Here is a 12,056-nt window from a genome sequence, read left to right as displayed (position 1 = left end):
TTGATTGAGATTCTTTCTGCTTCTTAGAAGAATCCCACACCTGACACCATGTCGATTTTAAACCACACTCAGACTTCAATGTGTGTTCTTTATATAATAATCCAATTGCATACAGTGACTACTTATATAATATTAGCTATAACGAGCCTGCAGTGCTATGTACTTGAGCCCGTAATATAAACATACATATATCATGATCTACAGACACCTACTATTTTAGCTAAAATCTACTATATAGGATGATTTTCATACATCCCCCCCTCCCCCAATCAATGTTGGTTTTCAAATTCAAACACGTTTCGGAACAAAATGTCTGTCTATTTTTTACACAACATTGAAAGGGGGGCGCGGGGGATCTGGGTTTGTTTTATTAATTTGTAATTTGGCTACCTGTGCCAACTCTTTTGAAAATGATTGTGGTTCATGGGAAACCTTTGAAATTTAAAACCTTGAAAATCAATGAAATTAATGTTAAATACGCTTCTCCGAGTAACCGGCCATCTTGAATCCAATGACGTAATAGTAATGACGTAAGACGTAGTAACTTGTTGACTTACAATCCGCCATGAAGCCGAAACTTTTGCTGGCTGGCGGCACAGCCGGAGTGCCCAGCGACCAATTAAGTAGGTTAGGTCTTACTTAGCTTTTAGTTTTTATTCCATTGTAAATATAAATAGTAGAGTAATATCTAATTTTAATACCAAGTTTGTATGTAATCATTACGTTACTCAGCTTTTGCTGCGATGTACACAGCCAGAAACGCCACAGGCACAGACTTGCTGCAAGTTGCGGGTTTTACCGGCCTGCTGCAAGTTGTCAACAAGTTGCAGCAAGCTTGTTGACGTCATCAACTTGCAGCAAGCCGGTAAATCAGGCTAGATGCAAATTGATGAAACAAGTTGCATCAAGTTTGCAAATGTCAACTTGCAGCAAGCCCGATGCCGGAACAACTTGCATCAAGTCTGATGAACGCATCAATGCTGATGCAAGTTGAGAAAACCAGGCTTGCTGCAAGCTCTCACTTGCAGACTTGATGCAACTTGTTTTATTAACTTGAATCAAGTCTGTCGATATCAAGTTTTAACAAGTCTGATGGAACAACTTGCAGCATGTCTGTGATCACATCAATGTTGATGCAAGTTGAGAAAATCAGACTCGCGGCAAGTTGTTATCTACAGGCTTGCTGCAAGTTGTTCAAACAATTTGCAGCATGGTTGTGGCTAACAAGTTCTGACAAGTTTGATAACAACTTGCAACAAGTCGTTAAAATCAGGCTTGTTGCAACTTGATATTTGCCGTTTGCTGTAGCAACTTGATAACAAGTTTATTTGATTTGTTCACAACGAGGTTCACAGTTTATAACAGGTTTGTTTATTGTTCGCTTCGGCCGTGGAAAGCAGTTTCCTCGATTATTTTATTGCTCTACATGATAGATTTTTGTATTTTAAATCAAAAAGATTATTTTGCTTTATTTAGCCATACAGCTTTTTCTAATCAATAAAATTAGATGAGTTGAACTGGACAGCTGTAGAAAAATTCTCGCAAGTCGCAATAATTATAAATTTTCCCCGAGCGGGCGCGGAGCGCCTGCGAGGGTACAAATTTCGCTCGGAGATTAGGAATTACACCCGGAACCCGGTAGAACATAGGCGAATCCAAAGTTGTCCAAATTCTTTGTCATGGACGGTCGACGAACACCGCGGAAAAATGTCTGCGCACACGCCGAAATATCAAAATATGATGGTAAATCTAAATATCAACTTTTGGAACAAAACATGCCCATTATTTGATAAAATATAAGTTAAGAAAAGGCAAAAATATACAAGACGGCCAAACAGAACATAAATTAAAAGCCTTCTAGCATTTAGAGTATCGAACGTCAACGAACTGGAATTCACGGTAAATTTTCCTTTTTTTACGGGGTGGCTTTGGAATATTTTTCGAAAACAAAAGTTTAAACCTAAAAGTTAAGAAAACCCGCGAAAAGTTAAGCTTTCTAATCTATTTAAATTGTAAGATACATCTTAATTTTCAATCATTGAGAACACGCAAGCGTCTCGTCTCTGGCGACATATTTTTTTTTAATAAAACGTGTCTCAATTAAAAGTTCGGAAACTATCGTTGTTTATTTGATAAACAAAATGTTTGAGACGAAAAATGTGTCAACAGTCACCTTTTACAGGTGTTTTTGTAGGATGCCACTTCTAGGACTCTCTGGACGTTGTTTCTCTTAGTTTCTATCATGCAGTGTTTATTTATGCCCTCGAAATATGGATTTGAAGACACGAATGAAGTCACTCCTTTTTACCGCCATTTTTAGCCTTCCGAAACGTTCGGAACCGCTTTTTAATTCTTTTTAATCTCACTTACAGGCAGAGTTGACGCGTGCGCAGACATTTTTTCGCGGTGTTCGGTCGACGTTGGGTGGTTTTGTAAGTTATGGGCATGCGCGAGTAACGTCTGGTAATCAACGAACGTTCTGATTGGCTAAGACAGAAAGTTTGTATTTCAATGAGAACGTCAGCAATTTATATTAACTGTCATTTCGTAAACATTTTTGTAAAAGCGTTTTATAAACTTTGTGCAAAGGAAGTAAAACGAGAAGAAACAGGATATATGAAGCATGACAGTTAGCAAAGATGAACGTGGATACGGTCGAGACAAAGCCGTGTAAGAGGAATAATTCATAATCTGCAAACTTATAAATGTTTTCAAAGACAAAGGGTACGTGTTTACTTTGTTTATTTCGTATTTGTTTCGCGATAAGAATGAGCCGTATTTGTATACTTTTTAGCTTTGTATGCCGTTTATTTGTTAAATTTTCAGCTTTTTATACAAACGCATAAACCTGTGAAAGGCTATTACACCTTTGCTTTAACTTCAAAAAGTGTTTTTGAAAGTGTAATTTGAATTTTAGTATAAACATTACACACTATATTTATAAAGAATAAAACTTTTAGCCGCCGGCGTCGACTGCAAAATACAGAATAAAATAATAATTGAAGTTTTTTCTTTGTCTGTGAAGATTTTGTACTGTTTTAATCGTTTGAAACTTCGATTTTAAACCGTTACTTAATTGCTGGCATGCTATAATGCAGCAAAATTGAACGGGCAATGTTTATACACTAGCTTTATGAATATTTTTGTATTGAATGATGGAAACATTAGCTATAATATACTCGGTGAAATATAATAAGACTGATTTGAGTTTTGTGTCATTTCATATAATATAAGTTTAGGTCAGGTTAACTCAGGAAATTGTGTACTTGGTTTGAAATAGCGAGGGGTTGCTGCATGCATGTATTTCTAGTATAAAAATTGAAATTTAGGAACCACTTGCTGACGTATGCTATCGTTACGTTTCTTTAATCTGACCATAGACTATCGAAGGGAATGGACTGGAAACGCTAATATAAAGCGCTGTGTCTGACGAATACACGCGTGATATGGGCTAGCACGAATCGTTTTTTGCGTTACCATAGAAATTAAGCGCAGGAAGAAACAAGAAAATTTTTCACAGCAAGACTGCAAGTTCGACTTTACGGCGATTTTTTCCAAATATAACAGCTAGGATATATTTTTCTCCTGTTAAATTAAAAGACAAACAGTTGAGAAGGTAAGAACTTTTTAGAAAAGGTTGACTTTTGGGGGAAATAGCTCCCAAAACGGTATGCGCTTCCGTGTGTTTAGCATAAAATGGCGCACCGGAAGTTAAAGGTCAATGTGAAGGTTAAAGGACCCTGTAACTCTTTAGAAATTCTGTTTTTAATAATATGTTACACATTATTTTATCCCTACACAATGTGTCAACGAAACGCATACATAACCTGTTCCCGTTTTCGCTATCATTTTTAAATAAAAGCTGATCAATTTCAGTTGTGATTTTCACAAGAAACGCACATCGTCTATGTCATTGTTGAAGTACATGATCCAAAGTAATACTATAAACCACGCTTAATTTCCCAAAATTCACTTATATTTACTAATTCAGACTCTCTTGTCTCTTGATGCACACTTATAAAGCTAGGGTCAAATATGTAAATCAATTCTGTTGTATTGCAAGAAAAAAGATAGGCCAAGTTGGATAGTATTAAATTCGCACGAAGCAAAAAAAGCATTGTTATTGTTCAAGAAAGCGGCACAAAAGGAACCCTGCAGCTTGAGAACAAGAAACATTTTTTCTCTAAAATTTAAATAGACGAATTCCTCACTGATAGGGCTACGAAACGGTCATCGTTTAATTGCCGTACTGTTCTTCGTTTAAAAAAGATGTACTATGTTTTGAATTTATCAAAAACTAGAATACAAGCCCGAAGTCATGTTGCAACTTTTGCAAGACTGTGAGCTTGCATTAACGATCTTCCGAAATATCAAGCCGTAAAGTTCGTCATAAAAAATATACTGTTTTCCAACATTTATTTGTATGAATATGCTACAATTCTTTAAGTTATATTTTATAGCTTTGATATTTTATCGTTGGCAATTAATTAAGGGAAATTGATGTTTATATTTCTTATAAGACAACCAAAATTACTACAAGTATATAAATTACTTATTAAAAACAAACATCTTTATCTGTTTTTATTACCCTACACCTACATGTACCTCGAAAGATTAACCATATGTATAAACTTATTTTGATTCAGGATCGAGTTGCAGTTCTTATATAATGTGAGTTATGTATTTTAATTAATAAATAATTAAAATTATAATGTAATTTTTTTTCGAGATGCCATACAAAAGAGGTTTTTCTGTAAAAAAGAGATTTAAGAAGGAAAGGTTGAATAGGACTAAGAAATTACAAATGCTTACAGAGCAAGAAAACATATTGAAGATATCATGCAGGTAAACCGTAATAGTCTTAATACACAAACTGATGTAATTATGTAGCTAAAAAGCTAATGGCAATGCATTTTCTTTTCTATTAAGGATAAATTGGGCAATGAAATAGCTACCACAGCAACAAACCACATTACCACCTGTGCTACATCAACATGTATGCCTGAAACTATCGAGGACAATTATAGATGTCAACCTGTACCTGAAGCAATCAATCATACCCCTACAAGTGAAATAGCTACCACAGCAACAAACCACATTACCACCTGTGCTACATCAACATGTATGCCTGAAACTATCGAGGACAATTATAGATGTCAACCTATAGCTGAAGCAATCAATTATACCCCTACAACATCTTTAAAGAGAATAGCAAATACTATAAAAGTTATAGGCCTACCTCCTGGATGGACTTTAGTAAACAGTGACAGCAAATTGTTAAAAGTAGTTCTCATTAAGCAAAGGAAGCGAAATCCCATGAAAGATCCCATGATTATTAAGTCATTGGCAGTCTATGAAGACTATACTTGGAGTATAAGAGTGCATAACAAAACTGTCCAACAGTTTGATTGCAGTGGATTGGAAAATCTTGTTAAGCATAAAGTTATTAAGTCTAGTGGAGCATTCTTTGAAGTTGTGTCAACCATTCATGATGCTAAGATATGCTGTGGAAACCCTGATCTTGACCTCCTAAGTGAAACACACCCAATGCTTGATTTGGAAAGAATGCGTTCAAATATTGATGCACAGTTTGAAGTTGAATGTAATGGAAAGCATTTTGAGAGCACAATTCGAGGAGAAAAATGTCACATGTTGATTGCAGGAAGATATGACAGATGCACTGAATGCTCAAAATATAGAGCATATTTACGAACAGTCAAATGCAGACAACAAAAAATGGCCATATATGATAAAAACTACTACACAGGCTCAAACAGTTCTGTCAATTACAGATATTTGTCTTCAGAAGGAAAAACAGAACGGTTGAGGTCAATGCAAAAGGAACTCAGATCAAAAAATCAGTTGGTAAATAAATTGAGGTCCAGACTTGCCCATCTTATTGATACAGAAGGCCATGTTTTAGATCCCCAAATTAATGAAGACCTTTCTAGCATCTTATCAAATAAAGAAAACTTTGCAAATGAGTTACCTGAAGGATCATTTAGAAGGTTATTGTGGGAACAACAGATGCAGGCTTTGTCCTGCAATGACTCAAGGCAAATGAGATGGCATCCTGTTATGATCAAGTGGTGCCTGAACATTAAGTTAAGATCATCCTCAGCATACAAAGCACTAAGAGACTCTGGATTCATAAAGCTGCCAAGTGAAAGAACATTAAGAGATTATACTCATTGGACGAAAGTAACATCTGGATTTCAGCCTTCCTCATTTGAACGTTTGCTTGTGGATATGAGTAGTAGTGAGCTAGAAGAATGGCAGAAATTTGTGGTCTTGCTTCATGATGAAGTAAAAATAAAGAGCGATCTTGTGTACTGCAAGCATACTGGAGAACTTATAGGATTTGCCAACCTGGGTAATATCAACAACACATTGCTAGATTTTGAAAAGCAGTGCCAAGAAGATGCCAACCCAATGCCAGACCTTGCAACTTACATGCTTGTGTTTATGGTCCGAGGAATTACCATTAGGCTGGAGTACCCCCTAGCACATTTTCCTTGTAACAGCAGCATAACAGCAGATTTCATTTTCCCTCTTGTCTGGGATGCAGTGAGGCACCTTGAAACTATTGGGGTTAAAGTTGTTGCAAGTACTTCTGATGGAGCTTCCACGAATAGGAGATTTGTTAAGACGACGGTAGCAAATGCACTGGATTCATTTTATGGACAGGAAGTTCAAGGAACCGTAAAATTCATCAGAATGTTTGATAAATTTTTCGATTGTTTGAATAGTCGGTCACTAACAGAGGCTGACAGGAACAGGAAACCGAATATGGCACCATATAAATCTCCAAATGACCAGCGTTTAAAGGTGGGGTAATTGTTAGACCTCACCAACGATATTTCGGTATAGTCAATACATGTATAGCCTGGAGCAAAATGTAGAAAATATTTATTTGCTTTACATAGTGGCTGAGGGATGATTTTCTAAAATACCTGGAAAGGTGGGCAACATCAGTAGATTCACACTTCCAGGGACTGAAATCGAAAGAAAAGGCGAAAATGAGATTGAGCAATCAAACAAATGAAGGGATACATATGACAGGTATTAGAAGAAAACATAATGATTTACTGTATTGTTCAATCAAGGTTACTTATATATGCCCTTTCATTTCATGTTGCAAATATTTACACTCTTATAAATTCTCTTTCCTTCAGTTTATTCATTTGTTGAATTGACACAGTACTTGCTTGCACAAACTGGTGTGCAATACATTTTAAGTGAACGCTTCAACCAAGATCCGTTAGAATCACATTTTGGCAAGCATCGACAAATGAAGGGAGGAAATGACAATCCTACAGTTGCTCAATTCAACTACAATGAGAACAATCTTCGTCTGCTAGGTTCTCAGGCACTGGCCCCAGTCAATGGCAACTGTAAAAGGTCATGCACTGAAAACAAAATTGATGACACACCACTTCCAAAGAGGCCAAGAAAACCAAAAAAACTTTTTTTCTAACAGTTATGAAAAGTTATGAATCCATGGTTACATAATTTCTGCATTTTTCAGATTTTTTCTTAGGGATTTTTTCTTTGATGCTTCAATAGTTTGGTGATGTTTGAAATGTTCGATCCAATGTGCTGCAAATGCATGACCTCGAATATCAACCCACAGTTGTATGCACATTTGCATGACCTGGTTTGATTCTGTTACATTCTGTCCTGTTGCTTCTCTCCAATGCTGCTTTACCACCTCGTCCTTAAGTACAGCATTTAAAACTGGGGATTTTATATCCGTTGAATCAGCCGTAGTTTTTATATGTTTTTTTTGAAAATATTTGCGGCAATGACATTCTACTGATCTAAAGAACAAGAAAGCTTCATTTGTCAGTTGAAATAAACCACCTCTATTTTGCTTGTCAATCCAGCATTTTGTGTAGTCTAAAAATGTTTGTGGATTTTCCACTCCCTTCATCACACCAAGAGCATTAAGACACTGGGTTTGAGCATCACTCTCCATGCACTGCTTCTTTTTGCACCTTTTCTTTAATGCAAAGGGAACAAAACCTGCAGCATATCTCAGGATGTTCTCCTCGACATTTGTTATTTTCTCTGGACTTTCAGGATTTTCAGAGCTAAACTGTGCACCAGATTTCAGAACAATTATTTTTTCAAACAGCTTTCGTACTAAGGTCTGAATAAAAATTGTCAATGGGGGATGATCATTCAAGGCTGGACGCAAGTAAGACTTCAACCCCTCAACAAAGAAGAGTTTAAGCACATGTGTGAAAAGCTTGCCACATTTTCTCACGCTGGTCAGCCAGAATCTTTTTTGAATCACCAGCAGAAACAGCATTCCAAAATCATAGACAATGAAGCAGCAACCTTCAACATTGCATTGATCTTATTTTTCAAAAAACACTCAGCAGTACCAATCAGTTGTCCATTTAGTGATCCTTTTATCTTGTTGAAGGGATCGTTAATAAATCACTCATAGTTTCCTCCACTAACTTTTCACCACCAGCACAGAGCTTAGAAAAGGAATACTTTGTATATTTGCCATGACTTATAATATGTAACCACATCATGTCAAGGATTTAGAATAGACTCTTATATAAAGGATTTCAATATTTTTGTTTGGAAATGGAATGATACAACTTCCCATAATTTCGTAAAACAGAAACAGTATAGAAACAGATTTACTTCACTTCATTAAAAAATCACAAATTTAATTTAAACAATTATACAAATCGTTTTAAAAACTCTTTTATGCCAAACTATTCAAATAGACACAGTGACTCTTAATGACTGCGAGATGTATATTTATTAAACGATTTGATTGATTAAACGATTTGATTGATTGATTGATTGATTGATTGATAAACGTATCAAATAAAGCAAGTACATCAGTTTATATTTCACAGCTGGACGTTTAATAAAAATACTAATTATTAGTATTCAGTTCCCAAATTTTTACCAGGCGTTTCTTCAACATTATCATTTATTTCTGGACATTCTTCACTCAGAATGAATGCCTCGTCTTCGTTAATTTCCTCGCTACTTTCTTCTTCGCTTTCAATAGCTTCTTCTTTATAAGTATATTCAAAAATTGTATCCCAGTTAACAGTTTCGCTGTTTAAGCTTTCCGCCATCTTGGATATAATTTCGCGCGCAAATCGCACAGGCGTATCACGCATCGTATCAGCGCTTTATATTAGCGTTTCCAGTCCATTCCCTTCGATAGTCTATGATCTGACTGAATAAGCTCGTATGCACTCGCCATCAATCCTCGCAGCAATTGGACGAAATATTACAAAGATATTAAACACGTAATCAAGTTCGGTTGTTTTTGTCTCATTTTGAGTCAACAAAATTTCGAGTTTTTAACAAGTGCGAAGTGCGAACTAAAGTCCTCGCTAAAATCAAATAAAGCGAAGAAGAAAAAAATCTCAAAAGAAGAAAGCTCAAAGCTGGTTTGATTTTTGAAAAAGTGGCGACGAAAATACATGATTTAAAGCTTATTAAATAAAAATACATGAACGACTGAGTAAAGTTCATCGACATCGTTGATATGAATATGAAATTCGTTACTGAATTTCTTTCCAATTTCAAGAGAAATCTGTAACGAGGAAGACGCCTTATTGAAGCTTTGTGTATGTACTATTTTTAAGAAAAATATTTTGTTTGTTTGTTTTGCTCAGTCAAAACTTATCTCACAAGTGTTAAAATGCTTGTTATTTTACGAAACATTAAAACCGAAGTCTCGACCGAAGTATGGCAACCTCGATGGCTACCGTTTGGCTGTTTTTTTGTTTAAAATGGTGGATATACGAAGCTTCATAAGGCGCTTTCCTCACTTCGCTTTTTGACAAATTGCATCAAGTCTGCAGTTCACAAATTGCATCAAGTCTGCAGTTCACAAATTGCATCAAGTCTGCAGTTCACAACTTGCATCAAGTCTGCATTTCACAAATTGAACCAAGTCTGCAGTTCACAACTTGCATCAAGTCTGCTGTTCACAACTTGTATCAAGTCTGTTAACAACTTGCAACAGACTTGATATTATCAAGCCAGAGCAAGCGATGCGAACGCATCCTGATATCGGCTTGATGATCGCAACTTGCATCAAGTCTGCAACAGGCCTGCTGCAACTTGCGCGTTTCTGGCTGTTCAATTTGAACAAAGCTTTGTTTTTATTTATGCAGTAGTATTTTAATTTTAACCAGCGAGTTTTTCGAGTCAGAATTTCATAAACACTAATCTCTCCCTACCCTCCCTCTCTCGCGGACACTGGCGCGGGTACTGGAAACTGGACATTTGTCGATTTCCGCGCGCAATGAGCAGAAACGTGAAATATATTAAGTAACTAAAATCAGTAATATGCTAAAAAGGTAAATTTACCTTCCCACACGATGACCATCATAAAAATATTCTTTCTCCGGAACATACTCGAGTTGCCTTCAAGTTTGCAGTGAGTAAAAATTATCAAACATGTCATTTCACTTGTGGGTTAAATAGAAAGCAATTTCTAATGATTCCCCACTCTTTTCTTAGAGGCGTCATATCTAAATTATAGCCCTAAGTCGCGCATGCTTGGCCTACATTGCTTCAACATACCTTTTTATTCAACTTTGACCTACATCGATTTCCGCGATAATTGCCCCAATTTTGGTGGAATTTAAGAAATTGTTAGTCAAAGTTTTTAGATTTCCAGGTTCGAGTGGTTTGACCCACACCCTCTGTTCCATACGCCTATGCCATCTAGACCGTCATAGAGTAACAGGCCAAGAATTTTAGGTACTTTGCAGCAGGTTAATTGGGCGATTTTTCTGGACGGAATGTAATAAAGCATTTTAATCACTATGTTTGAAAAAGTTTTCAATGCAGCACGTACAATATGCATAGAATCGGGCGTAGCTGTGCTTTTAAATTAACGGAAATGTAGGTAAATTAGAATTCGATCCAAGTTTTTGCCTCATTCAGCTCACAGATACAGACTCTACAAAATATTGAAAAACACGTTGATGCTGAAAATCGACATGATTTCTTTAAAGTGCCTATATCACTTGTGGGATCTTTACGGATTTGAATAGGGCTTGAAAAATCTGCTTATAAGTTCTACAACCTTTTTTGATATAATTCAATAGTTTCGAAAATACGTCGGTTGGGACTGGGACTCAAGAATGATTTGCAAATACGCCGTCTTTTATAATGTTAACACGAAGAGTTTCACTAGCGATATAGTTTGCGCTTTCAGTCAAGAAAAAATGCCGAAACGGTGCGTTGTGTATGGCTGTACCAACTGGGCGACTTTTTCTCAAAATATTTTACGTTATTGGAAGATCAAAGTAAAATTACAATTGATTATATTATGTTTGACAACAGCTGGGCATTTTGTAGTCGCTGTCTAAAAATTGCGGGCGCATTTCTTCAAGAAAAATTTTAATTTTTCGAACGCCAAAAACAGGTATTTTGAGGAGCTTTTTCTCCTTTTTTACTGGTTTGTTCATGGAAATAAAAGAGTGTATTCAAAGATTACGTTCCCGTGCTTGCATACAAGGGTATAACGACATTCTCGCGTAAATATTTGCGAAGGATTTTTATTTGCAAATGGGCGACAAGTTGAAGTATTTCACTCATTGTCAAAGTTTCAGGACCAGGTTACAGCAGTATGCAAACAACGAATTAACCCTATTTTACTCTTGACACAAGCTGACATATTGTTGTTTCCACATGTGTGTTTATTAATCTATTTGTCCCTTCTCACGCGAAATAATAAGTACCTTAACATGCATTTTTCTATAGAAATAACACCTTTTCCTCTTTCGATTTCGCGAAAACTGACCTTTGCCTTCAGTTATAAAGTATATTTTATGAAAGTTAAATCATGTTTTGTTTTATTGAAACATTAGCCACTCATGGGAAAAATGCTCTAGATGTTGTAATTTCACAAACCACTTATGCTCTAAAAATGCCATGTTGTAACATACTTACGAACTTCCTTCTGTATGAGTTTGTTATGATGTAAAAATTGCTGCAAAAGTGATTTTAATATGTCCAAGTATTGGTTGTTATGAATTATGAAAAGTCCTATTGAT

The 12,056-nt window shown here is 36.0% G+C and overlaps 1 protein-coding gene across 1 annotated transcript; it reads left to right on the top strand.

Annotated features, from left to right (window-relative positions):
- Positions 1-6,688: 6,688 nt before the first annotated feature.
- On the top strand, positions 6,689-7,604 carry LOC114539425. The gene is made up of 3 exons (XM_028560052.1): positions 6,689-6,828; positions 6,927-7,062; positions 7,176-7,604. Exons 1-3 carry the CDS (start codon positions 6,718-6,720, stop codon positions 7,475-7,477), a joined length of 549 nt encoding a protein of 182 aa, XP_028415853.1. The 5' UTR covers positions 6,689-6,717; the 3' UTR covers positions 7,478-7,604.
- The last annotated feature ends 4,452 nt before the right edge of the window (positions 7,605-12,056 follow it).

Source organism: Dendronephthya gigantea, unplaced genomic scaffold (genome assembly GCF_004324835.1).
Source record: "Dendronephthya gigantea isolate DGI-Jeju-01 unplaced genomic scaffold, DenGig_1.0 000202F, whole genome shotgun sequence".
NCBI classification, from domain to species: domain Eukaryota; kingdom Metazoa; phylum Cnidaria; class Anthozoa; order Malacalcyonacea; family Nephtheidae; genus Dendronephthya; species Dendronephthya gigantea.
The sequence above is the reverse complement of the archived record's forward strand: the minus strand, read 5'-3'. Positions and strand labels throughout refer to the sequence as shown.

Coding starts and splice junctions, on each gene's coding strand:
- LOC114539425 (XM_028560052.1), top strand. CDS start 6,718: ATGTTTGATAAATTTTTCGATTGTTTGAATAGTCGGTCACTAACAGAG. Junction 6,829..6,926: donor CAAATGACCAGCGTTTAAAG/GTGGGGTAATTG, acceptor TGCTTTACATAG/TGGCTGAGGGATGATTTTCT. Junction 7,063..7,175: donor TGAAGGGATACATATGACAG/GTATTAGAAGAA, acceptor TCTTTCCTTCAG/TTTATTCATTTGTTGAATTG.